The 26,734-nt window shown below is 43.7% G+C and overlaps 1 protein-coding gene across 3 annotated transcripts in view; it reads right to left on the minus strand.

Moving 5' to 3' along the window:
* The window catches only part of pikfyve (phosphoinositide kinase, FYVE finger containing), a 173,703-nt gene extending 147,992 nt beyond the window's left edge, over positions 1–25,711 (minus strand). For all 3 annotated transcript variants that reach the window (XM_078551727.1, XM_078551726.1, XM_078551725.1), the window contains exons 1-3: positions 25,612–25,711; positions 9,382–9,562; positions 4,680–4,874 (exon numbers count right to left, since the gene is read on the minus strand). In XM_078551727.1, the coding sequence (XP_078407853.1) occupies positions 4,680–4,874; positions 9,382–9,553 (367 nt within the window). In that variant the 5' untranslated portion in view covers positions 9,554–9,562; positions 25,612–25,711. The remainder of the gene's footprint in view (positions 1–4,679; positions 4,875–9,381; positions 9,563–25,611) is intronic.
* Positions 25,712–26,734: the final 1,023 nt, after the last annotated feature.

Here is a 26,734-nt window from a genome sequence, read left to right on the forward strand (position 1 = left end):
GGTCCACTCCTCCATCACGCCCTACACCTCAACCCCCTCCCAAGGCACCTTCCCATGCAACCGCAGAAGGTGCAACACCTGCCCCTTCAAATCCCCTCTCCTCACCATCCAAGGGCCCAAACACTCCTTTCAAGTGAAGCAGCATTTCACTTGCACTTCCCTCAATTTAGTCTACTGCATTTGTTGCTCCCAATGCGGTTTCCTCTACATTGGAGAGACCAAACGCAGACTGGGTGACCGCTTTGCAGAACACCTTCGGTCTGTCCGCAAAAATGACCCAGACCTCCCTGTCGCTTGCCATTGCAACACTCCACCCTGCTCTCAAGCCCACATGTCCATCCTTGGCCTGCTGCTTTGTTTCAGTGAAGCTCAAGGCAAACTGGAGGAACAGCACCTCATCTTCTGACTAGGCACTTTACAGCCTTCTAGACTGAATATCGAGTTCAACAATTTTAGATCATGAACTCTCTCCTCCATCCCCACCCCCTTTCCGATCCACCCCCCCCCCCGCTTTTTTTCCAATAATTTATATAGATTTTTCTTTTCCCACCTATTTCCATTATTTTTAAATGTATTTTCATCCATTGTTTTATCTCTACCTTTTAGCCTTTTTCGATTCCTTCACCCCACCCCCACTAGGGCTATCTGTACCTTGCTTGTCCTGCTTTCTACCCTTAATTAGCACATTCCTTTAGATAATATCACCACCTTCAACACCTCTTTGTCCTTTGTCCTGGCAGCAGTGTGCACCAACTACAAGATGCGCTGCAGAAACTCACTAAGGCTCCTTAGACAGCACCTTCCAAACCCATGACCACTACCGCCTAGAAGGGCAAGGGCAGCAGATGCATGGGAATGCCATCAACTGCAAGTTCCCCTCCAAGACACACACCATCCTGACTTGGAAATATATCGCCGTTCCTTCACTGTCGCTGGGTCACAATCCTGGAACTCCCTTCCTAACAGCACTATGGGTGTATCTACACCACAGGGACTGCAGCGGTTCAAGAAGGTAGGTCACCACCACCAGAAGAGCAATTAGGGATGGGCAATAAAAACTGCTGGCCGAGCTAGTGAGGCCCACGTCCCATGAAAGAATTTTTAAAAATGGAAGACCTTTGTACCTTTACTTGATGACAGAGCGCGCAGAAGGGAATTTTTGAAATATATGAGCTTATGATGTTGCCAACTTGGACAATATGATCCCTGAAATAGTTCAAATGAATGTTTGAAGCAAAATACACTCAGCAATATACACTTGTTAACAACATTAAATTATTTGCAAGGTTTTCAGTGGAAGGGATGACAAACAGAGATGGCTGTTTACTATGGACTTAATAAAGGATATTGAAACGAAAATAAACAAAGTACTTGTGCTTTTCCACTGCCTTCTTTTCTGAAATCACTTCCTGTTAGTGGTGTAATAAGGATTACAAATCCTAATTTTTTGACATTCTTTCTCCACACATGTGAAAAGTTTCTAGGGGGTGGAGGGGGAGAGGGGTTGAGGTGGCAGTGGTGGAAAGAAGCTTCTCCTATTCCAGACAGCTTCTGTGCAGTTCCACATTGAGAGGGAGGGAGATTCATGTGCTACTAGTATGAGATGGGATCTGAATTTATTTAATGGAAACACGGTTTGCTCTTTTCTCTGATCGTTTCAAGTTCTAAAGTTCAAAATGGGCTTGCAGCTACTGCTGAAAACCTAGGCAGTTTGTCAAAGATGTTCCCCAGGGGCAGTCACTGAGTGGTCAATGTTTATTAAATTATTTAAAATCCCCGGGTACAGTCAGACAATGCGCTGGCTCTCTCTCTCTCTCTCTCTTCCCCACCCCCCACCACCACCACCCCACCACTACCCCCCCACCACTGCCCAGGGTACAAGCAGGCAAGGTGCCAACTCTCTCTCTCTTCCCTCCAGAGTATGGTCAGGCAAGGTGTCCCACTCCCCGACTACTCCACAAATTCTCCTCTCATCATCCTAACACCTGAGATTTGGCAAGTGAAGCAGAGCACAAGCCGTCCTCACCTTCCAAGAGTATATTTAGAAACAAAGACCCCAACTGGCATTTTTAACATTAATTGTGCAACTGGGGGTGCCCTCTGTGGTGGCGCTAGGGTGGGGTGGGGGAGGGGGCCTTGATGGAGGATTAAAAGCAACAGAAAGTAAGAAGAGCCCAAACAAAGTTCCCTGGCTGGAGGAATTGGGGAAGGGGAAGAATGGTATGGTAGGGGCTAGGGAATAAATGGCGTGGGAATGGAGGGGTGACACCGTGATGAACTGGGAGGAATGATGCAGGAAGATATGTAATATGTGGGATGGGAATGGGATGGCTTAGGAAGTGTGGAATGGGGACAGCGATGCCTTAGTAAGGAGGAGTAGGATGGGGGTTATATGACAGCGATAAAAGGAATGGGATGGGAAGGCACGAGAAGGATGGGATAGGGATTTGAAAGAATTATTGTTGCAATAAAGACACTAATTTCACCACAACTATTTTATAGGTAAGAAGTGAAGGGGAGCCCAACAAAGCTATCCTTATCATTATTAATGTTATAAGATGGTTATGTTTTAAACTGTCTCCTTTAATTCAAGGTAAAATGGAGCAGGGGCAGCAGACAGCACAGGATAGCAGGGCGGGCGGAAAGCACGGGAGGGCGGGTGGGAAAGCATGGTAGAAGTGAAGGAATGAGCAGCGGGGGAAGGCTGGTTTGGTTGATCCATGAAGACAGACTATTTCTACACTTGCACCATCAATGCTCACAACACTTCAACTGGAGATTATTAACTCATAATTTTAAGAAAATTCCAAAAATAAGCATCTTTTTTATGCTCCTTGATCTGCTTACATAAGGGACGTTCACTGAGGATACCTGGATGACATTTTGGGCTGTAACCTCCGACTAGTGTCGGAAAGTGCTGGCCTGCAGAAATTAGAAGAAATACCTACTTACCTGGTCTTGAAAATAATGTTGACACTTCCATTCAAAAGGGCTGCTTGGGGCCTGCATCAAAAGACTCAGGCCCCTGCGAAGTCTAGATCCAGTGTATTCAAGGAGGCCATGTCCCCTTTTTTCCAGCACTAGCTGCTTTAAAGCAGGCAAGTTTAAAAGTCCAGGGAAATTGACAGGCCAGGAGAAGCTAAGCGTTGGGTGGTTGGAGATGTCCGGCGGCGGGGGGAAGTCCCGTGGTATGGGTCTGGGTCTTGGCAATAGTTACTCAGAAGTTAGAAGAAGGTTCGATTCTTCTAACTTTTTCTGGGTAACTATTGGTATAACCCGAGCGGAGCCGTCCAAAGTTTGTGATTAAATTGGCTCCCAGCACAGCGCAATTGTGCACTTCAGGAAATTGCCGTGCAAACCCTTACCTGGGAACTTCCCAGAGAGATTCCCCAGCACATCTTTGGGGTACCCCCCCAAATCCGACGCTGGGGAGCATGCAAGTTACAGGCCTTTATTTTCAAAATTCTACAATATAAAATCATAGCCAAGTTTAAGTTTTTATGTACCACAGATGCAACAGAGACCTGAGAAATATTATTAAACATTCGGAAAAAAAATCCCATGAGGCAATCTTGTCGTCAAATCTCTAAACACACTTATCTAGCACCCTAAAATCCAGAATTGATACCTGAATTTCCATCTGCAATTGTAAATTATGAATTTCTGTACAATTATATTGCTTAAATTATATAAATTGTTTAAGAATAGATTCATTGCAGTGATTAAAGAATGTAATTAGTTAAAGTATCTGATTCTATTGCAACTAACACTAATAAGGCTTTTTAAAAGCCAACAGGAAGAAATTTATCTATTCCACTCATGTTGCTGGATTCATAAAAATTCCATGAACATAAGTTCTATCCACTCCTATTTGCATTCCCATATAGGGCAAAGAAAGGGACTTTGTTGTGAGAACATAGTTGCAATTTAGAGCACATACACTCTGCAGTAATAAAATGCAGACAGCATGATGTATCACACAAAGCTATTTTAATCATGTAAACAGTTACCACCTGTAGCTTTCTGACAGTAGAAATTTGTGAAAAGAAATTTGTCTGGTCAACAAAAGCTAAATCTGAAAGTTGCATTGGTAATATATGCACCCTTCATCAGGAGTTGTAGATAAATATGTTTCAAAATAATCACCTTGATTTTGCAGTGAGCGGTGAGCAAACATCACTTGCTGTTCATTATACTTACATTTGACCACAGAATAGGGGTTTTTCACTGAGTTCTGGTTATTAAAAATCAAAAATAGCACAATACTCTCAAAGGACATCTAGCATCTGTGTGAACAGGACAAGCAATGTTGCATCTCCTTAACCAATCAGATTGAAGAATTCTTGCTGAGGTACATAGCCTAAACCAGGAAGTGTAAGCTCGAATACTTAATTCAATACCAAATCATGCACAGAAAGTAAAATAAAGAGGAGAAAGAACGGCAGGATTAAGAATGATAGCTAAGAAAGAAATGAAAAAGTAAACAATAACATTTCATTTTAATTTTTCAAAATCTTTAGTAATTATAATCTGAAAGAATGAGACTCCACAATTGAAAAGCTACTTATCAGTGCCCAGACGTTGTTTGGCAGTAATTAATACTTATCACACTGTTAGCTTGTATGCAATTTACAACATGTGTTAACATAATTAAATTGGTTCATTAGGTTTTTAATTACCTGCACCTTGTGATTTGACTATCGATGCACTAGATGCCCTTCGTGGTTTCTCCCCTGTGCGTTGCTTTTTGTATGTCGGTGATGATCTTAAATATTTTCTGTCATCAACTTGGCGGTTGGACCAACTTACTTCTGTACCCTGTGGTTCACTTTGGGACAATTCTGTTCTGTATGAAGAGTTAGGTCTCCCATCGTCTAATGTTGGGTTGGGGAAGGGTGCAAAGAAACAAGAGATGTCTATTTTATAGAATTTTACAAAATACATCCAAAGTAACAATTTTGATTTTATAACCAATATATAGCTTTATACAAAAATATTATTGAAGTAATGATAAACGTTGCTAAATTTTCATCTCTACAGCATTGTGCTGTTTATTTTTAGTTCCCATCTTCTGTAGTATCCATGCCCAATTGCTTTTCTCACCACTTTATTCTTGCCACCCGCACTTAAGTATCCCCAAAAATCAGGATTGAACAGTAGGCTGTGGTATAAACAACACTACTTCTGGTTCAATTACCAAAAGATGTGGAGAATTACATATGGTATTAATACTATTCTTTACTCTTGGCACCTCACATTCAGTACGTACTGCATAACCTAACATTCATTAAGGGACAGGGTGGAGAGAGGTATGGGAGAGAATGGAGGAAGAACAAAATATAGAGATAAAAACAAAAAACTACTGCAGATGCTGGAAATCCAAAACAAAAACAGAATTACCTGGAAAAACTCAGCAGGTCTGGCAGCATCGGTGGAGAAGAAAAGAGTTGACGTTTCGAGTCCTCATGACCCTTCAACAGAACTGAGTAAAGTTAGGAGAGGGGTGAAATATAAGCTGGTTTAAGGTGGTGGGGGGGGAAGAGAAGTTGGGGTGGGGGAGAGAAGTTGGGGTGGGAGTGGTGGTAGGGACAAGCAAGCAGTGATAGGAGCATATAATCAAAAGATGTCACAGACAAAGGAACAAAGACGTGTAAAAGGTGGTGATATTATCTAAGAGAATGTGCTAATTAAGAATGGATGGCAGGACACTCAAGGTACAGCTTTAGTGGGGGTGGGGTGGAAAGACTGACAGGGCATTACAGTTATAGATTTTAAAATAATGGAAATAGGTGGGAAAAGAAAAATCTATATAAAAATTATTGGAAAAAACAAAAGGGAGGGGGAAGAAACGGAAAGCGGGTGGTGTTTGGGGGAGGGAGTTCAAGATCTAAAGTTGTTGAATTCAATATTCAGCCTGGAAGGCTGTAAAGTGCCTAGTCAGAAGATGAGGTGCTGTTCCTCCAGTTTGCGTTGGGCTTCACTGGAACAATGCAGCAGGCCAAGGATGGACATGTGGGCATGAGAGCAGGGTGGAGTGTTAAAATGGCAAGCGACGGGGAGGTCTGGGTCATGCTTGCGGACAGACCAAAGGTGTTCTGCAAAGCGGTCACCCAGTCTGCGTTTGGTCTCTCCAATGTAGAGGAAACCGCATTGGGAGCAACGAATGCAGTAGACTAAATTGAGGGAAGTGCAAGTAAAATGCTGCTTCACTTGAAAGGAATGTTTGGGCCCTTGGACGGTGAGGAGAGGGGAAGTAAAGGGGCAGGTGTTGCACCTTCTGCGGTGGCATGGGAAGGTGCTGTGGGAAGGGGTTGAAGTGTAGGGGGTGATGGAGGAGTGGACCAGGGTGTCCCGAAGGGAACGATCCCTGCGGAATGCCGCCGGGGGGGGTGAAGGGAAGATGTGTTTGGTGGTGGCATTGTGCTGGAGTTGGCGGAAATGGCGGAGGATGATCCTTTGAATGCGGAGGCTGGTGGGGTGATAAGTGAGGACAAGGGGGACCCTATCATGGTCCTGGGAGGGAGAGGAAGGTGTGAGGGCGGATGCGCGGGAGATGGGCCGGACACGGTTGAGGGCCTTGTCAACCACCGTGGGTGGAAATCTTGGTTAAGGAAGAAGGAAGACATGTCAGAGGAACTGTTTTTGAAAGTGGCATCATCAGAACAGATGTGATGGAGGCGAAGGAACTGAGAGAATGGGATGGAGTCCTTACAGGAAGATAGGTGTGAAGAGCTGTAGTCGAGGTAGCTGTGGGAGTCGGTAGGCTTATAATGAATATTGGTGGACAGTCTATCACCAGAAATTGAGACAAAGAGGTCAAGGAAGGGAAGGGAAGTGTCAGAGATGGACCATGTGAAAATGATGGAGGGGTGGAAATTGGAAGCAAAATTAATAAATTTTTCCAGGTCCAGACGAGAGCATGAAGCAGCACCGAAGCAATCATTGATGTACCGGAGAAAGAGTTGTGGGAGGGGGCCAGAGTAGGACTGGAACAAGGAATGTTCCACATACCCCTGAAGAGACAGGCATAACTGGGGCCCATGTGGGTACCCATAGCCACAACTTTTATTTGGAGGAAGTGAGAGGAGTTTAAGGAGAAATTGTTCAGTGTGAGAACAAGTTCAGCCAGACGGAGGAGAGTAGTGGTGGATGGGGATTGTTCGGGCCTCTGTTCGAGGGATAAGCGGAGAGCCATCAGACCATCCCGGTGGGGGATGGAGGTGTAGAAGGACTGAACCATGATAGGGTCCCCCTTGTCCTCACTTATCACCCCACCAGCCTCCGCATTCAAAGGATCATCCTCCACCATTTCCGCCAACTCCAGCATGAAGCCACCACCAAACACATCTTTCTTCACCCCGTTTGGCAGCATTCCGCAGGGACCGTTCCCTCCGGGACACCCTGGTCCACTCCTCCATCACCCCCTACACCTCAACCCCCTCCCACGGCACCTTCCCATGCAACCGCAGGTGCAACACCTGCCCCTTTACTTCCCCTCTCCTCACCGTCCAAGGGCCCAAACATTCCTTTCAAGTGAAGCAGCATTTTACTTGCACTTCCCTCAATTTAGTCTACTGCATTCGTTGCTCCCAATGCGGTTTCCTCTACATTGGAGAGACCAAACGCAGACTGGGTGACCGCTTTGCTTTGGTCTGTCCGCAAGCATGACCCAGACCTCCCTGTCGCTTGCCATTTCAACACTCCACCCTGCTCTCATGCCCACATGTCCGTCCTTGGCCTGCTGCAATGTTCCAGTGAAGCTCAACGCAAACTGGAGGAACAGCACCTCATCTTCTGACTAGGTACTTTACAGCCTTCCGGACTGAATATTGAGTTCAACAATTTTAGATCATGAACTCTCTCCTCCATCCCCACCCCCTTTCCGACCCCCCTTTTTTTCCCCCAATAATTTATAGATTTTTCTTTTCCCACCTATTTCCATTATTTTTAAATGCATTTTCATCCATTGTTTTATCTCTACCTTTTAGCCTTTTTCGATTCCTTCACCCCACCCCACCCCCACTAGGGCTATCTGTACGTTGCTTGTCCTGCTTTCTACCCTTAATAAGCACATTCCTTAGATAATATCACCACCTTCAACACCTCTTCGTCTTTTTGTCTATGACATCTTTTGGCTATCTCCACCTATCACTGGCCCTCTACCTGTCCCACCCTCCCCCAACCCCCCCCCCCCCCCCCTCCCCCAACCAGCTTATATTTCACCTCTTTTCTATTTTTACTTAGTTCTGTTGAAGAGTCATACGGACTCGAAACGTTAACAGATGCTGCCAGACCTGCCGAGTTTTTCCAGGTATTTTTATTTTTGTTTTGGATTTCCAGCATCCGCAGTTTTTTGCATATATCTGATGACTATAGTCAGATAGGACGTATTGCTGCAAGCTCACATGTACCTGGTTTCATTGTAACACAATTATTCTTGAATACCTGGATCATCTTTAATCTTTATTGGATCACTTTTTTTGTATCGAGCAAATGAGAATATAGTACTTAACCTGTACCTTATAACCCAAAAACCATCAAGTTTTACAAAACTGTTTAGTAGAAGAAGCATTTGTCTCTTAATGCAATGAACAAAATGTGAAATTAACAAAACAGTAGCTACAATTACGTTAATGAGTTGTCAATTTTCCACAAGATAAGGTAAGGCACTGAATCTCCTGATAATACGGCCTCAGAATTCTAAGCCGAGACCAATCCAGAATGTAAAATAGCAGGCCTAAAATCTGCTGACTTGAGCCTTGAAAGAAGCGTAATGAGATAAGAACTGAAACAGTTCCTTCCCATTTTCACAGGCCAATGATTAGTCATTAAGATGCCTTACCCCACTGGTTGACCACTCTATCGCCCCTCTCCTACACGTGTCCCTGAAAGGTGAAGATAATGGGTGGGTTGACTCTTCTTCCTTTGTTTGGAAGACACTCAATACCTCATTGACCACCCACCCTTCAGAAAGTCCTGTTGCAATATCAACCCCTATATCCACCCTCAAAAGTTCACAAGACTGAGGCTAGTCACAGGGTTCGGCTGTAGAGCTACCAGGACAAGAGCAAGGGCTGCCTCTGGAAGAGAAGCAGGCAGCAGTGGCTACAAGAGAAGAGGATTTGGGTTTGAACAGAGAAAACCTAAGGTGAGGTAGAGCCAACGGCACTGACCCTTGTGCAAAACGTAATAAAATGTCAATGTACCATGCTGCAGCCACGTCAATCATTGGAAAAGGGGGGAGAAAAACATGAGCGTGATTATTGGACGAAGCTTACAATCGACTTCATGACTTGTATACATAGTTTTCAGTACATTATCATATCATCAGGCTTCTGCTTGCACTTCAGTATGCTTATCAGAAAAACGCATGCTTCTCACCTTTGTTAAAACGGAAAAGGCTTACAAAGGAGCTATAGGCTGATCTGAAGGGAGGTTCATCTTGATCTGGAGTTAGTGGCTTAAAATGGGTGAGATGAGATGGGCTTGTAGGAGACCGAGATTGTTCATTCCCAAAATCCAGAGCTGATGCGATCTTTTCCTCTGCTGCCATCCCAAATACCTGGAATAAAAAGAGATTAAACTCCAGCAAAATTAAAATTAGAAGTGGAACAAATTTTCAACTCCTATGCCAACCATGGTTCAGCTGGTCGCATCCCCACCTCTGACTCAGAAAGTTACGGATTCAAGTCCCACACCAGAGACTTGAGCCCAAAATCTAGGTTGGTATTCCAGTGTAATGAGGGAGTGCTGCACTGTTGGAAGTTCTAGCTTTCAGATGAGATGTTAAACCTGCTCTCTCAGCCCCATGGTACTATTTTGAGAAAGAGCAGGGGAGTTATCTCCAGTTTCCTGATAACCATCACAAAACAGATTAACTGGGGATTAACAATTGCTGTTGGCAGGAGCTTGTTTTTGCAAATTAGATGCCTCATAACCTACATTATAACAGTGGCTACATTTCAAAATATTTCATTGCTGTGAAGGGCTTTGGGACATCCTCCGGTCGTGAAAGGCGCTTGACGAGTGCAAGACTTCCTTTCTTTCAGTGCACATCCAGAACAGCTGTGCCAATAGGTTTCCTGGTAAAATGAAAGCATCAAAGTTTAATGCATAGCATTGTTGTACATGGTGGCGTAGTGGTATTGTCACTGGATTGGTAATCCAGAGTCCCAGGATAATGCTCTGGGGACCCGGGTTTGAATCCCACCATGAAAGATGGTGGAATTTGAATTCAATATAATGTGTAATGAAACCATTGTCGTAAAAACCCATCTGGTTCACTAAAAGGAAAGTTTTAAAATGAAAGATGAAAGAAAAGGGAATCTGCCGTCCTCACCTGGTCTGGCCTACACGTGACTCCAGATCCACAGTAATGTGGTTGACACTTGAATGCCCTCTGAAAGTAATCCACTTAGATGTATCAAACTGCTACAAAGTCAATGAAAAGGAATGAAACCAGACCGATCACCCAGCATCTACCTAGGCACCAGAAACAACAACATCAAAACAAGCCCTGTCAACCCTGCAAAGCTCTCCTTACCAACATCTGGGGGGCACGCGCCAACATTAGGAGAGCTGTCTCACAGACTAGTTAAACAACAGCTGACATAATCACACTCACAGAATCATACCTCACATATCATATCCCAGAAACCACCATCACCATCCCTGTCCCATCTGCAAGGATGCAGAATGTACTCTAGGTGGGGGACTTTACGTCCATCAGCAGGACAGACCCAGCAGAGGTGGCGGCACAGTGGTATACACTCGGGAGGCAATTGCCCTGGGAGTCTTCAACATCGACTCTGGCCCCCATGAAGTCTCATGGCATCAGGTCAAACATGGGCAAGGAAACCTCCAGCTGATTACCATGCATCCTCCCCCCCTCTGCTGATGAATCAATACTCCTCCATGTTGAACATCACTTGGATGAAACACTGAGGGTGGCAAGGGTGCAGAATGTACTCTGGGTGAGGGACTCAGCAAGAGTGGCTAAGTAGCACCACAACAGACTGAGCTGGCCAAGTCCTAAAGGACATAGTGCTAGGCTGGGTCTGGGGCAGGGAGTGGAGGAACCAACAAGAGGGAAAAACATACGTGACTTCTTCCCCACTAATCTGCCTGCCACTGATGCATCTGTCCAGGACAGTATCGGTAGGAGCGACCACTGCACAGTTCTTGTGGAGACGTCCCGTCTTCATATTTAAGATATCCTCCATCATGTGGCACTATCAACATGCTAAGTAGGATAGATTTCAAAACGATCTAGCAACTCAAGACTGGGCATCCATGAGGTGCGGTGGGCCATCAGCAGCAGCAGAATTGTACTCAACCACAATCTGTAACCTCATAGCCCGACATATCCCCTACTCTGCCATTACCACCAAGCCAGGGGATCAATCCTAGTTCAACGAAGAGTGCAGGAGGACATGCCAGGAGCAGCACCAGGTGTACCTAAAAATGGAGGTGTCAACCTGGTAAAGCTTTAATACTTGCGTGCCAAACAGCATGAGCACCAAGTAATCAATGCTTCATTAATGACCTTCCCTCCATCATAAAGTCAGATGTGGGGATGCTTCCTGATTGTGAAATGTTCAGTCCCTTTACAACTCCTCTGATACTCGCATGCAGCAAAACCTGAACAACCTTCAGGCTTGGGCTAATAAGTGCCAAGTAACATTCACACCACACAAGTGCCAGGCAATGACCATCTCCAGCAAGAAAGAATCTAATCATCTCCTATTGATATTACCATCACTATCAACACCTTGGGTCTGGGTCACATTAGAAGTGCAAATTCAGCTTAATGAGTACAACAAGTTGCCATCACAGGGAGAAAAATATTTTGGATAAAGTCTTTACAAAGGGAAGGGAAATTGGACAAAAAAAAACCACATTGGCAAGAAACGTTATTACAGCATGAAACAGAGGAGATATCAGCAAGGATGAGCAGGCAGTAAAAGCTTTATGGGTAAAACTGAAGAATAGAGAAGGATACAAGACTTAGGTGGGAGTTGTTTTGTAGACCTCCAGATAGCAGGCTACATAAAGGCAGAGATCAGGGAAGTTTTTTTTTAAAACCACCCTTGCTACTCCCCATGTTGTACCACCTGTTGGTTTACTTAAGTTAATACAGTTGGAAACTCAGGTAGCGTAACAAGTTAGAGCAGCAAAGGTCAAATGACAAACTGATGCAGAACTACTTTAAATTTAAGCAAACAGCACACCTGCTACCATAACTGCTGTACATCAGCTTAACTTTAACTGATGGGATACATTAACATATGAGAATATGACTCTTAGCCAAACAAATTTAAAACTCCATAACATTGAAACGATTAAGAAATCAGTCTTCAGAATGAAGCCATCATAAGACTAGTTTTACAATAAACTGATGCATTAAAATTAATTACAAACAATAATAAACAACTCAATCTGGCCAGCACACCGATAAAATGAAATGCACCAAGGTAACTAAATTTTTTAACAGCCCTGCCACTGAACTTATTGGACCGGAACTTATTGTTAATCTTACTGTTATTTTGACAGTGTTCACCAATATTTACATCAGATGAGGGCACATACGTTTGTTAAGTGTGAAAATCCAGAAGTTGCTGTCGAGATGTACCATTCCCTCATTAGCTTCTCAAACAGCATCTCACTTTCTGATTCGAGTGCATTGAATGTTGTAATGTCCATGTACTTGGATACGAACTAAACATACCATAGGAAGTTAAGGCTTGTCCATTTCAGTCTAACACATGGTAAGTTTAAATTACTGCCAAACATCATCTTTGGCACTGAAAATTGCAAATGATTTTTCATTCCTTAAGCTTTTAATTGTAGTTAGAATCTTATTCTAGATTACAATTTTGTAAATACTTTAAATTATTATTTAATTTAGTATTTTAAATGCTGTGTCTCTTTTTTCTTTCTTAATCCAGCCTTCCTCTTCCTTTCTATTTTGCTTTCTGTGTCTGATTTGACACGGAATTCACTATTCTAACCTGCAATAGCAGGGGTATGGCAGCATAGTTGTTAGGTTACAGGCCGAGTTATCGAGAGGCCTGATCTAATGATCCAGAAACGTGTGTCCAACTCCCACCACGGCAGCTGGTGGAATTTAAAATTCAATTAATAAATCTGGAACTTAAAGCTAGTCTCAGTAATGCTGCCCATGACAGCTATCATTGATTGTTGTAAAAAAACCATCTGGTTCACTAAAACCTTTTAGGAAAGGAAATCTGCCATCCTACCCAGCCTGGCCTACATGTAAATCCAGGCCCACAGCAATGTGGTTGATCCAAACTGCCCTCTGAAATGGCCTAACAAGCCACTCAGTTCAGGGGCAATTAGGAATGGGCAACAAACGTTGGCATTTCCAGCGGCGCCCACATCCTATGAAATCCCGAGAATGATTTTTTTAAAATCCTGGTTCAGAGACTGCTATGCTTTATGAACAATTTTTCATTCTGATTGGTTATTAAGGAGATACACAGTTGTCTGTCCTGTCCCAGCCATAAAACATGAAATCTTGCTGTGTCATCCTTTTTATTCACTGGCAGTTCAGATTTCTTTTTTAAAAGTTGTCACTATGGGGATTGTAACACTATCTTCTCTGTCCAGACCCCTCGTGATTTTGAATGCTTCTATCAAATCTCCTCTCAATGTCCCACCTGGGACTTGTCCTGAAGAAAACAGTGCACCAATTCAATATCCCACTTGGAGCAACTGGACATGCAAAAACTCAGATATCAAAAAGGTAAGAGCAAGTCTAACAAATGGCACCTAATTTGTTTGCCTACTACAGTTAAATTCTGGCCCAATATTTACCTCCCCTTTTCTGTTGCACTGTGGCTCCAGTATGTATTATCTAGGAGATGCACTGTAGCAGTTCATCAGGCTTAGACAGCACCTCCCTTTCCCACAGCCTATAACAAACAGAAGGGCAGCAATATCATGGGAACACCATCATCTCTTAAGTCCCATGCTATCCTGACCTGGGTATAAATCTCCACTTATTTATTGCCCACCACCCTGCCCAGTGAACGGCAATGATTAAAAAAACATCCAAAGTAAGTCTTTTGCCACTTGCACACATCACTCAAATGAAACAGAGCATTTGACTACTGAATGTCTTTTGAAACCTGCACAATCATTAACTGCTAAAAATGTTTTTTTGGGAATGGGAAATAAATGCAACCTTACCAGTGTCCTCCGCATCCTGATTTCACTCATTTATGTTAAGAATCACAATTTATAACCTTTTATAATTACAATTTATAATCATGAGGACTGTTCCAAGGGTGAGGAACTTCAGTTACATAAATAGATTGGCAAAGCTGGGATTGTTCTCCTCAGAGAAAGGGACATTGAGAGAAGATTTGATAGAGGTATTCAAAATCGGGTCTGGACAGAGAAGATACTGTTATGAGCCTCATAGTGACTGATAACTTTTTAAAAATAAATGAATAAAAAGGATGACACAGCAAGATTTCATGTTTTATGACTTACTGCAACACAGACTAGCACTAATGACTAAACACTATCTCAGTAGGCAACTTATACTCAAACTACAGGACAGAGCTTTCCCTTTTTACTTTTAACACACCCAAAAATCCCACTCCACAATTGTAATTTACACAGTCCCTTTAAACAGACATTGAATTCTCCCAGTACCAGACCAAAGAGGTTCTTAGCTCCAGAGGGTTTACTTTCATTCTTTTCCTTTCTCAGCCTGGTAATTTTTAAACCCAGAACTCTTTCACAATGCGGGTTTTCCTGGAGATTCTCCCGCTAACTTAAGCCAGGAAACTCTTCCAGCCTCGTTTTAAATCCTCATGAATTTGGCCTTTTCGATCTGAGCATGAGCTCCCACCTGCAGTCCTGCACGGTGAACCACAGAGACTTGTGCTTCTGTCTGCTTTCTCTTCTTCTCTCTCGGATCCTGGCAGACTGACCTGTCTGTGAAATTCAGAAATGTATTTTAGGAGAACCTTGTAATCCAATCCTACAATGGCTTTCTATGCACCCTTCCCCTCTTCCCCATCTTCATGGCAATGCAATTACATGAGCCTTGTATCCAGGTAGAAATGCTGATGAGCTATCCTTTAGACCCCAACTTCATTCTATCTTGAAATTAACTAGACAGTTAAAGTATACCCATTTACAAAACCTGGCAGTCTCCAAAGTCTCAGGAAGGTGTTAAGAATAACAATCTAGCCACTGACAGCATGGATGCTTCTACCATGTCTACAAGTGTAAACACTTTTCACCTCCTTCCCAGTAAAACAATCTAGGCCTCCCTTTAATCTTTAAGAATCAAAGCACTCAGGCTTACTGTCAGCAGAATTCAGAACAGGAGAAGAGGGTTCCAAACTTCTACCACCCTTTGCATATGCAAGTGGTTCCTAAAATCAACCCTGAAAGTTGTCTCTCTAATTTACAGACACTGCCCCCTAAACCCAGATTCCTCAACCAGCATAATTAGTTTCTCTCTATCTACCTTATCTGTTCCCCTTAAATTTCAGTCAAGTTACCCCACAACCTTCTAAATTCCAGAGAAATAACTCTAGTATGTATAATCTCTCCTGATAATTTAAATGTACAGGGCTTTGGTGAGGCCATATCTGGAGTACTGTGTACAGTTTTGGTCTCCTTATTTGAAAAAGGATATAATTGCATTAGCAGTTCAGAGAAGGTTTTACCCACTGGAGTTTAGAAGAATGAGGGGTGGTCTTATTGAAACATATAAGAACTTGAGGGGGCTTGATAGGGTGGATACCAGGAGAATCTTTCCTCTTGTGGGGAAGGCTAGAACTAAGGGACGCAGTTTAAAAATAAGATGGAGATGGGGAGAATTTTTTCTCGACGGGTTATTAATCCACGGACTTCTCTTCTCCAGAAAGCAGTGGAGGCTGGGTCATTGAACTTATTCAAGGCCGGTTTAGATTTTTGATAGACAAGGGAGACAAACGTTAAGGGGGGCAGGTTCTGGTGGAGTTGAGACCATAATCAGAACAACCATGATCTTATCAAATGGTGGTGCAGGCTCAAAGCTCAGAGTGTACTACTCCTGTTCCTAAGTCCTATGTTCCTCTCAAAGTCCAGGCATCATTCTGGTAGGTACACACTGGACTCCCTCCAAGGCCAGTATATCCTTCTTAAGGGTACGGTGCCCAGAACTGCTCACAGTACTCCAGATGTGGTCTAACCAGGGTTGTATATCCCTGAAGCATGACTTCTACCCTTGTATTCTAGTCCTTTACATATAAATATATATAGATATATAGACATTTAGATATAAATATCGCTTTAATTATAATCTGCACCTGTTCATAACATTTTAATGATCTATTTATCTGGACCCCCACTATTTCTGGCTATTCACTACTTAAAAAGTACTCTGGTCCTATCCTTTCTAGTACTAAAGCAGATGGTCTCACATTTGTCTTCATTGAAATCCATTTGTCAGAGATGCGCCCATTCACTTAATCAATCAACATCATTTTGTAATGTTGCACTTCTACCTACACTGCTCACAATGTCACCTATGGTTGTGGCATTAGCAAACTTGGATATGTGGCTCTCTATTCCATCATCTAAGCTGTTAATAAATACGACGAGTAGTTGAAGCCCTGACATGTTCCATTGTTGGTCCTAGGACATACTGTTGCAGAAAACTGTCCTTGACACACACAAAAAATTCACTACCTTTGACATTTGGAGGAGTGGCAAACAGTGAGGATGATACGAGTTGCCTGCAACAGGACGTAGATAGGATAGCAGAATGGGCAGGCAAGTAGCTAATAGAATTCAATACAGGGAAGTGTGAGGTGATGTACTTTGGCAAAAGGGATAGGGAAAGGCAATAGAGACTTAATGGTTCCAAAATGTGTGCAGGAACACAGGGACCTGGAGGTGCATGTACACTGATTGTTGAAGGTGTCAGGGCATATTCAGAGAGCGGTTAGCAAAACATATGGGATCTTGGGCTTCATAGATAGAGTCACTGAGTACAAAAGCAGGGAAGTTATGCTAAACTTTTATAAAAGCTCTGGTTAGGCTCCAACTGGAGTTTTGCGTCTAATTCTGGTCACAACAATTTTAGGAAGGATGTGGGGTCCTTGAGAGAGTGCAGAAGAGATTTACCAGAATGGTTCTAGTGATAGGGGATTTTAATTTAGATTGGAAAAGCTGGGGTTGTTTTCCTTGGAGCAAAGGAGATTTGAAAGAAATGTAAAAGATTGACAGGTTTGGATAAGGTAGACAGGGAAAAGCTGTTCCCATTAGCTGATAGTACAAGGCCTAGGGAGGACATAGGTTTTGGGCAAGAAATTCATGGGGAATGTAAGGATGAACATTTTCATACAGTGAGAGATAATGACCTGGGGCACACTGCCCATAAGGGTGGAGGAAGCGGAATCAATCAATGATTTCAAAAGGAAATCGGATGCTCACTTAAAGGAAATAAACCTGTAGAGCTACGGGGATCAAGCGAGGGAGTGAGACTGTTTGCTCTGTGGAGGGCCAGCAAGCACTTAAACAAATCGCCGGCGTTCTCCAAAACAAAATTAGAAGGTACATTGGTGTGCACAATCTGCAAGATTCACTGCAGCAACTCGCCAAGGCAACTCTGACAATACCTTTCAATCCTGTGACCTCTATCACCTAAAAGGGCAACAGATGTATTGGAACACCTATACCTGCAAATTCCCCTCCAAGTCTCACACACCATCCTGACTTGGAAATATATCGTGGTTCACTGTTGCTGGGTCAACATCCTAGAACACCTACCCTAACAGCACTGTGTGTATCTACGCTACATGGATTGCAGTGGTTCAAGAAAGCAACTGTTTTTTCTTGTGTGTGTGTCCAGAACAAGGGAACATAGTTTTAAAATTAGGGGTCACCCTTTTAGGACAGAGATGAGGAGAGTTTTTTTCTCTCAGAGGGTTGAGAGACTTTGGAACTCTCTGCCTCTACAGGCGGTGGAGGAGGGGTCAATAAATATTTTTAAGGCAGAGATAGATAGATTCTTGTTAAGCAAGGGAATCAAAGGTCATCGGGGGTAGATTGGAATTCAAAACACAAACTGATCAGCCATGATCCTATTGAGGGGCCAAATGGCCTACTTCTGCTCCCATTTCGTATATTGGACTCACAACCACCACCACCTCAAAAACAATTAGGAATGAATAATAAATGCTGATTTTGCCAGTGATGTACCATCCCATGAAGCATTTTAAAAATCCTTTGTAATCCTGCTCTTTAATTTAGCTCCTGGTTCCCGGTACTCTCTAAACAGAATCTCTTGCCTATTCTTCTCCACGTTGTTGGTCCCTTCATGGATCACAATGACCAGATCGTATCCCCTCCTTTCCAATAACTTTTCAAACAGGTTTGAGGTGTCCCTCACCCTTGCACCAGGAAGACGACATACCATGTGGGACTCTGAATCTTGCTTACAAATGATGCCATCTTTATCCCTAATTAATGAATCCCCAACATCTACATTCCTCTTACCCCATCCCTCCTCCCACCTATAGACAGTCTCTTGCTCCAAGTAATTCTACAGGTTAAGGATTTTTACTGATCCCAGACAAACAGTTAGTTAATTCAAGTTATAAAATTCAAGACTCTGGAGATACATAATATAGTCAGTCACAGTTATGGTAACTTAATTTACACAGAAGTTCTTACATGTTATCCAACAACTTCATTTTCTATTGTACTTCCCACATAAGGAAAGATGTCTCAGAACTCTACAAGCTGGAGAATAAAATGGAATTCATGAGTAAAGAGAAAGATTTTATGTTTTTGAAAGTTAACAATGAAGGTGGTATGGCAAGATAGTTTAGGTGATCAAGCTGAAGGAGCAGTTACTGGTCACGCAGCAGAGAGGGACTAAACCACTGACTGTGGGGCAGAGGTTGCATATGGTTGAAGAACACCAATGTAGGTCGGGTCAAGAACAGAAACACAAAATCCTGGAAACATACAGTGCATCAACCAATCTGTTGTCTCCAACCAATTTGCAGCATTTTCTGTTTTTGTTTCAAATTTCCAGAATTTACTGGGGCTTTTTTGTGCTTTTTATTTTGGTTAAAAGCCAAGACCTTGGAGAAATTTGAAAGCAAAGACAGAGATCCTGAAGTTAATTTGAGATGACAGAAAGTCAGTGGGGGTTGGCAAGGACAAGGATATTGGGAGTGCTGGACACAGTATGGGTGAAGCCAAAGGCTACAGAAGTTTAAATCTCTGGATTACTCCCTGTGCCACATGCTAATGAGTATAGGAATAGGAGGAGAGAGAGGATGAATGTGTGGCCGAAGAGATGGTGCAGGAGGGAGGGCTTTAGTTTCCTGGGTCACAGGGTCTGTTTCTGGTGAAGGTGGGGCCTGTACAAGTTGGATGGGTTGCCCCTGAACTGGAATGGGACCAACATCCCAGCATCCCCGCGGGGAGATTTGCTAGTGCTGTTTGGTGGGGGGGAGGGTTTAAACTAATTTGACAGGGGGATGGGATACAGAGTGGAGGTACAGTAGGGGGTGCTGCACAGCCAAATATAGAAGAAAAACTAAGTCAGTCTGGAAGGCAAAGCGAATATAGACCTCTTAAAGCACAGGGAATAATGCAAGGCTGGGTTGCGTCTATTTTAACACAAGGAATCGTACAAGTAAGGCAGATGAATTGAGGGTGTTGATTAACACATGGGAATATGATATTGTTGCTACCACAGAGACATGTTTATGGGGAGGCCAGGACTGGTAGCTCAATATTACAGCGTGACTGGGGGTGGGGAGGGAGGGAGGGAGTAGGTGGGGTGTGTAAAAGAGGTGGCATTGCACTGCTGATCGAGGAATCAATTACTGCAGTAAGGAGGGATGATATCTTAGAAGGTTCCTCAAATGAGGCCATATGGGTAGAACTTAAAAAGAAAAAGGGGGCAATCACTTTGCTGGGAGTATACTATAGGCCTCCAAACAGTCAGGGGGAGATAGAGGAGCAGATATGTAGGCAAATCTCAGAGAAGTGTTAAAATAATAGGGTGAGAATATTAGGGGATTTCAACTTCCCCAATATTGACTGGGATTGTCCTAGTGTGAAAGGTTTAGAGAGGGTGGAATTCTTAAAGTGCATCCAGTAGAGCTTTTTGAGCCAGCACGTAGAAAGTCCAACAAGAGAAGGGGCAGTACTGGGCCTAATCTTAAGGAATGAAGCTGGGCAAGTTGTAGAAGTGTCAGTGGGGGAGCATGTTGGGCAGAGTGACCATAACTCTAAGATTTAAGGTAGTTATGGAAAAGGACAAAGATGGACCAGAAATAAAGGTCACGAATCGGTGGAAGGCCGATTTCAATATGATAAGACAGGATCTGGTCAAAGTCGACTGGAAGCAGCTATTTGTAGGAAAGTCTACATCAGACCAATGAGAGTCATTCAAAAAGGAAATAGTGAGAGTTCAGGGCCAACATGTTCCCATAAAGGTGAAGCGTAGGACTAACAAGTCCAGGGAACCCTGGCTGTCAAGGGATATAGAGGATTGGATAAGGAAATAAAAAGGAGACTTATAGCAGATACACAGGGCTGAAAACAGCGGAAGACCTAGGGGAGTTTAGGAGTGTAGGGGGGTACTTTAGAAAGTAATTAGGAGAGTGAAGAGGGGGCATGAAAAAACACTGGCGGGCAACATAAAGGAAAATCCCAAGGTATTTTATAAATATATTAAGGACAAGAGGATAACCAGGGAAAGAGTAGGGCCCATTAGACCAAAATGGCAATGTGTGTGTGGAGCTAGAGGACATAGGTGAGGTTTTGAATGATTACTTTTCATCTGTGTTCACTAGGTGTAGAAATCAGGGAGAGGGAATGTGATATACTTGAACAAATTAGCATTGAAAGGGAGGAGGTATTAGCGGTTTTAGTGGGCTTAAAAGTGGCTAAATCCCCAGGCCCAGGTGAGATGTATCCCAGGCTGCTTTGTGAGGCAAAGGAGGAGGTTGCAGGAGCTCTGATACTAATTTTCAAATCCTCTCTGGCCACAGGAGAGGTGCCAGAAGACTGGAGGACAGCGAATGTGGTACCATTATTCAAGAAGGGTTGTAGGGAAAAACCAGGTTATTACGGGCCAGTGAGTCTAACATCAGCGGTAAGGAAACTATTGGAAAAGATTCTGAGGGACAGGATTAAACTCCACTTGGAGAGACAGGGATTAATCACAGATAGTCAGCATGGCTCTGTCAGGGGTAAATCGCGTATAACAAATTTGATTGAATTTTGAGAAGGTGACTAGTTGTGCAGATGAGGGTAGTGCAGTTGAAGTAGTCTACATGGACTGCAGTAAGGCTTTTGACAAGGTCCCACATGGGAGAATGGTCAAGAAGGTCAGAGCCCATGGGATCCAGGGCAATTTGGCAACTTGGATCCAAAATTGGCTTAGTAGCAGGAGGCAGAGGGTGATGGTCGAAGGTTGGTTTTGCGTTTGGAAGCCTGTGACAAGTGGTGTACTGCAGTGATTGGTGCTGGGACCCTTGCTGTTTGTAGTGATTTAGACGTGAATATAGGAGGTATGATCAGTAATCCCACAGATGACACGAAAATTGGTGGTGTCGTAAATAGTGAGGAGGAAAGCCTTAGATTACAGGACAATATAGATGGACTGGTAAGGTGGGCAGAGCAGTGGCAAATGAAATTTAATCCTGAGAAGCGTGAGGTGATGCATTTTGGGAGAATTAACACAGCAAGGGAATACACAATGAATTGTAGGACGCTAGGAAGTACAGAGGATCAGAGGGACCTTGGTGTACATGTCCATAGGTCCCTGAAGGCAGCAGCACAGGTAGGTAAGGTGGTTAAGAAGGCATATAGGATATTTGCCTTTATTAGGCAAGGCATGGGATATAAGAGCAGGGAGGTTATGTTAGAGCTGTATAAGACACTAATTAGGCCACAGATGGAGTACTGTGTGCAGTTCTGGTCGCCACACTATAGGAAGGATGTGATTGCACTGGAAAGGGTGCAGAGGAGATTCACAAGGATGTTGCCTGGGCTGGAGGGTTTCTGCTACGAAGAGAGGCTGGATAGGCTAGGGTTGTTTTCCTTAGAGCAGAAAAGGCTGAGGGGGGACCTGATAGAGATATGCAAAATTATGAGGGGCATAGATAGGGTAAATAGGAAGAAATTTTTCCTCTTAGCAGAGGTGTCAATAACCAGGGGGCATAGATTTAAGGTAAGGGACAGGAGGTTTAGAGGAAAATATTTTTCACCCAGAGTGTGGTTGGAATCTGGAACACACTGCCTGAGGGGTTGGTAGAGGCAGGAACCCTCAGAACATTTAAGAAGTATTTAGGTGAACACTTGAAACGCCATAGCATACAGGGCTACGGGCCAAGCGCTGGAAAATGGGGTTAGAATAGATAGATGCTTGATGGCCGGCACTGACGCGATAGGCCAAAGGGCTTGTTTCTGTGCTGTATAACTCTATGAGTTATAATTTGCACATGATAAGGCAGGAGAGGGGGCTAAAGGAGTGCTTTATCAAATTATGTCAATTTTTAAAAGGCAAGGATTAGGGTATTCATGACTCCAAAATATTTCAACAGAGATTATCATCTCACTTCATTTGATGTATTTATGTATCTATGGCATTTGGTTATTCAGGCATTTGACAAAATTTTCAATCACAGGATCCGTGATGTTCTCAGGGATAACAGTTGATGGAAATAGTTATTAATGTGATATAATTATCATATGAATTAGTTCAAGAATTCTTCAGTAAATATGATTTTATGATAGTATGATTCATAAAAGCATTTTAAAATCAGAAATGTCATATTTACAGTGTCATAAATTAAGCGCCACGAAGTTTAGAATAAGGTTTGTAAATTCTTAAATTTCTACTGTAGCAAGTAAATTTAATTTCTGATATAACAAATTGTAAGGCATCATAAGACACTTACATACATGGATTCTTGCTGAGTGGAAACTAAATTAGTTGAATATTTCATTAAGATTTTTCAGTAGCATTATCACTTACAGTGTCAATTAACAAACCAGAGCTGAAGCATCAAGCTATGAGTTAAATATGGATGAAGATGACAATTTTGCCCATTTTAGCTCATCTATTAGAAGAAACATACAGCCTCACTATCACAGTATCATCCAGTATCTTGGAATGGGTACAATATTTAAGGGGGAAGTCTGACCAGAGTGCTGGATGAATACAGCACTCCAACCTCCTTTTTTATTCATTCGTGGGATGTGGGCATCACTGCCTAGGCCAGCATTCATTGCCCACCCCTAAGTGCCCTTGTTCAGAGGGCATCGGCCACATTGCTGTGGATCTGGAGTCACATGTAGACCAGATCAGGTAAGGACGGCAGATTTCCTTCCCTAAAGGGCATTCGTGAACCAGATGGGTTTTATGACAATCGACAATGGTTTCATGGTTTTTAATTTCAGATTTTTATTGAATTCAAATTTCATCATCTGCCGTGGTGGAATTTGAACCCGAGTCCCCAGAGCATTACCCTGGGTCTCTGGAATACTAGTCCAGTGACAATACCACTATGCCACCGCCTCCTCCATTTCACCATTCTATTTGCTTTGTTGATTGCTAATCCATGGTAACTGGATGTGCCTATGTTGATTAAACCAATAACGGCAGCATTGGGTTGCCCCAATCTCACTAACCAATAAACCAGCTCTAAAATGCACCCCTCATCTTAGGAAGCACCACAAATATAACCTGAATATGAAGTTCAGTCAAACTAAGAAAACCTCAAATGTAGGCAATATTATCCGTATAAATTTGTTCTGTGAAAACTCAGTTGTGGAAGGTTTAAGCATCTGACCTGACACCACTAAATTTCTTTCAATATCACCCTTAACCAGTCCAACACAATGCATATCACCCATTTTTTCCTTTACCTGCCAATATGGATTTTATTAATTTAACTTTTTTTCAGATTCTCTATCCCTCAATGGACTCAACTGTCCTTCCCCACATTTTAGAAACACATGTAAATTGATCCAATATGTGATGAATTTCCAAATCTAAGTAGTTGATGTAAATTCAAAACAGTATTGGTCCTAGTACCAATCTCTGAAGCACTCATTGCTTCCACCCTCACTCCTCTATCAAGCCATGTTGACTGCTGTGCCCTTTCTTTTGACAGCTGCTTACCCTATGTCAGTTTTTAGCTTAAATTCACAGAATTTTAAGTTTTTCTGGAGGTTTAGGGCATGTTATAGTCCCCATAAGATGTAATGACGGGAGGACGAGTGGATGAAGTTGGTGTGAGAGATGTGACGCCCCCATCCCATAAATATTCCTTGCCTGGTCATTTGTCCTTGTCCCCTATTCTAAATTTTGGAATTACCTGATTTTACAATTCTTAATGCATAGCTGTAGTCCTACACTTTCTTGGAACATCAGCAAATACAGTTACTGTTTCATCTACAACAGAAACTACCTCCATTACAAGCCAAAAATTTAATAAACAAAAATATATATTTTCTTAGGATAAATCAATCTCCAATGACATTAGAGACAGCATACATTGCAACAGAAGTGTCTAAATCTATGGTCCATGGGGCCATGCCGTGAATGTTGGAAATCTGGCCCACAAAGTTCAGGAAAGTTATATTTATTCAGATATTTCTTTACGGTTATGCCTATTTGGATTTTGTAAATTTGGATCTTTAGAAATGGCTGATCTTGTGCAGTTGTCTCACAGGTAAACATGTCATAAATTTAAAATATCAGACATGCTAGTGTAGGCAGCTTACTGTGTATACAAATGAACAGAAACTTTGGATTTAAGATGACACTCCATGATGAACTCCTAAGTGAGCGGCGAATACCAAAAGCTTGAAAACCTTTTATTCTATCCTTTGACGATAAGCATATTACATTATTACCCTGAATACTGCAACCAATCAAGAAAAGCGGTCAATGGCAATAGCTACATTTCAGAAATAGTAGATAAGATCAAGCCAAATTCAAATTGGAAACAGAAATGCAGTATAAATACCCCGCCTTTAAAAATCACCGTTGGCAACAGCGAGATCAGGAGCTGCTGATCATGAGACCGAGCACAGTCACACCATCCTCAACACATGAAGGATAACCAATACACACAGGCTCTTCCATGTCAGCAAGTTATTTTATATGCATTTACAGGGGAGGGTGGACCCTGCACATCCTCAAAACCTAACTGCTCTGGGCCGCCTGCAAACTGGGGGTGAAGGAAAAGCAGGAGCCTCATGCCACCTCCTCCTCCCGTATCCAAACAGGAAACTAATATATAAAAAACATAGGGCTGGCGGTGAGCACACTGCAGGATATGTGATAACAATAAAACAGAAACACAAACACCTGGAAAAACTCAGCAGGTCTGACAGCATCGGCGGACGTCAACTGTGCTCTTCTCCGCCGATGCTGCCAGACCTGCTGAGTTTTTCCAGGTATTTCTGTTTCTGTTTTGGATTTCCAGCATCCGCAGTTCTTTGCTTTTACAACAAAACAAACATCGACATGCCAGACCGCCGCTCCCAGGGCCTGAACGGCCTTAACTAACAGCCCGAGGCCATTTCACCGGCACTCACCTCTCACAAGGTCCACACCCACCAAGAGAACGGCCACTGTCCCCCCCTCCTCCCAGCTCCCCCGGGAACAGCTCATTCACAACATCACATCAAACTAAACCTCTCCCTCTTCACACCCACCGACATCAACCACTCCAAATCAATGACAAGCCGGCGTCAGCCTGCCGTCCTCGTCCGCACCGGCGTCAGCCTGCCCGTCCCCGTCCGCACCGGCGTCAGCCTGCCGTCCTCGTCCGCACCGGCGTCAGCCTGCCCGTCCCCGTCCCCGTCCGCACCGGCGTCAGCCTGCCCGTCCCCGTCCGCACCGGCGTCAGCGTGCCCGTCCCCGTCCCCACCGGCGTCAGCGTGCGCGCTTCCCACACCGGCGTCAGTATGCGCGTGCCCCGCCTACTCAGGCGTCTGTATGCGCGTGCCCCGCCTACTCAGGCGTCAGTATGCGCGTGCCCCGCCTACTCAGGCGTCCTTTTGCACGTTCCCCACACCGGCGTCAGTGTGTGCGTGCCCGTAGCCGGGAGGATCCCCACCCTGATCAGACAGCCTGAAGCGCGCGGAGTGCGTGGGGATTTTCCTCTGTCTCCGTCCGGGGCGGGGGGGGAGTGTATTTCAAGGCAGGGAGGGAAGACGGGGTAGATTGCGCTAGAATTAATCGGCTGTGACAGGGATGGATTCGGAGGCCTTTTTTAACAAAGTGGTGGTGGAAATTCTTTTAATGTTGCGCATTGGTACTTCTAGAAGTTTGAAACCAAAACAAAAATCACAAACACAGAATTTTAATGTGTAAATAGCATTTTTATTTTGGCATATATGGCAGTTGTTATCCAATAGTATAAAGTAAAGCAGTAATCTCCGAGCTCGAGGGTGTCTTTTTTGGGGGGGGGGGAAAGGGAGGGAGAAGGGAGGGAGGGAGGAGGGAGGGAGAAGGGAGGGAGGAGGGAGAGAGGGAGGAGAAAGGGAGGGAGGGAGGGAGGAGAAAGGGAGGGAGGGAGGGAGGAGAAAGGGAGGGAGGAGAAAGGGAGGGAGGGAGGGAGGAGAAAGGGAGGGAGGGAGGGAGGAGAAAGGGAGGGAGGGAGGGAGGAGAAAGGGAGGGAGGAGAAAGGGAGGAGAAAGGGAGGGAGGAGAAAGG

The sequence above is a fragment of the Cetorhinus maximus genome, chromosome 11, assembly GCF_964194155.1.
Source record: "Cetorhinus maximus chromosome 11, sCetMax3.hap1.1, whole genome shotgun sequence".
Classification (NCBI taxonomy): domain Eukaryota; kingdom Metazoa; phylum Chordata; class Chondrichthyes; order Lamniformes; family Cetorhinidae; genus Cetorhinus; species Cetorhinus maximus.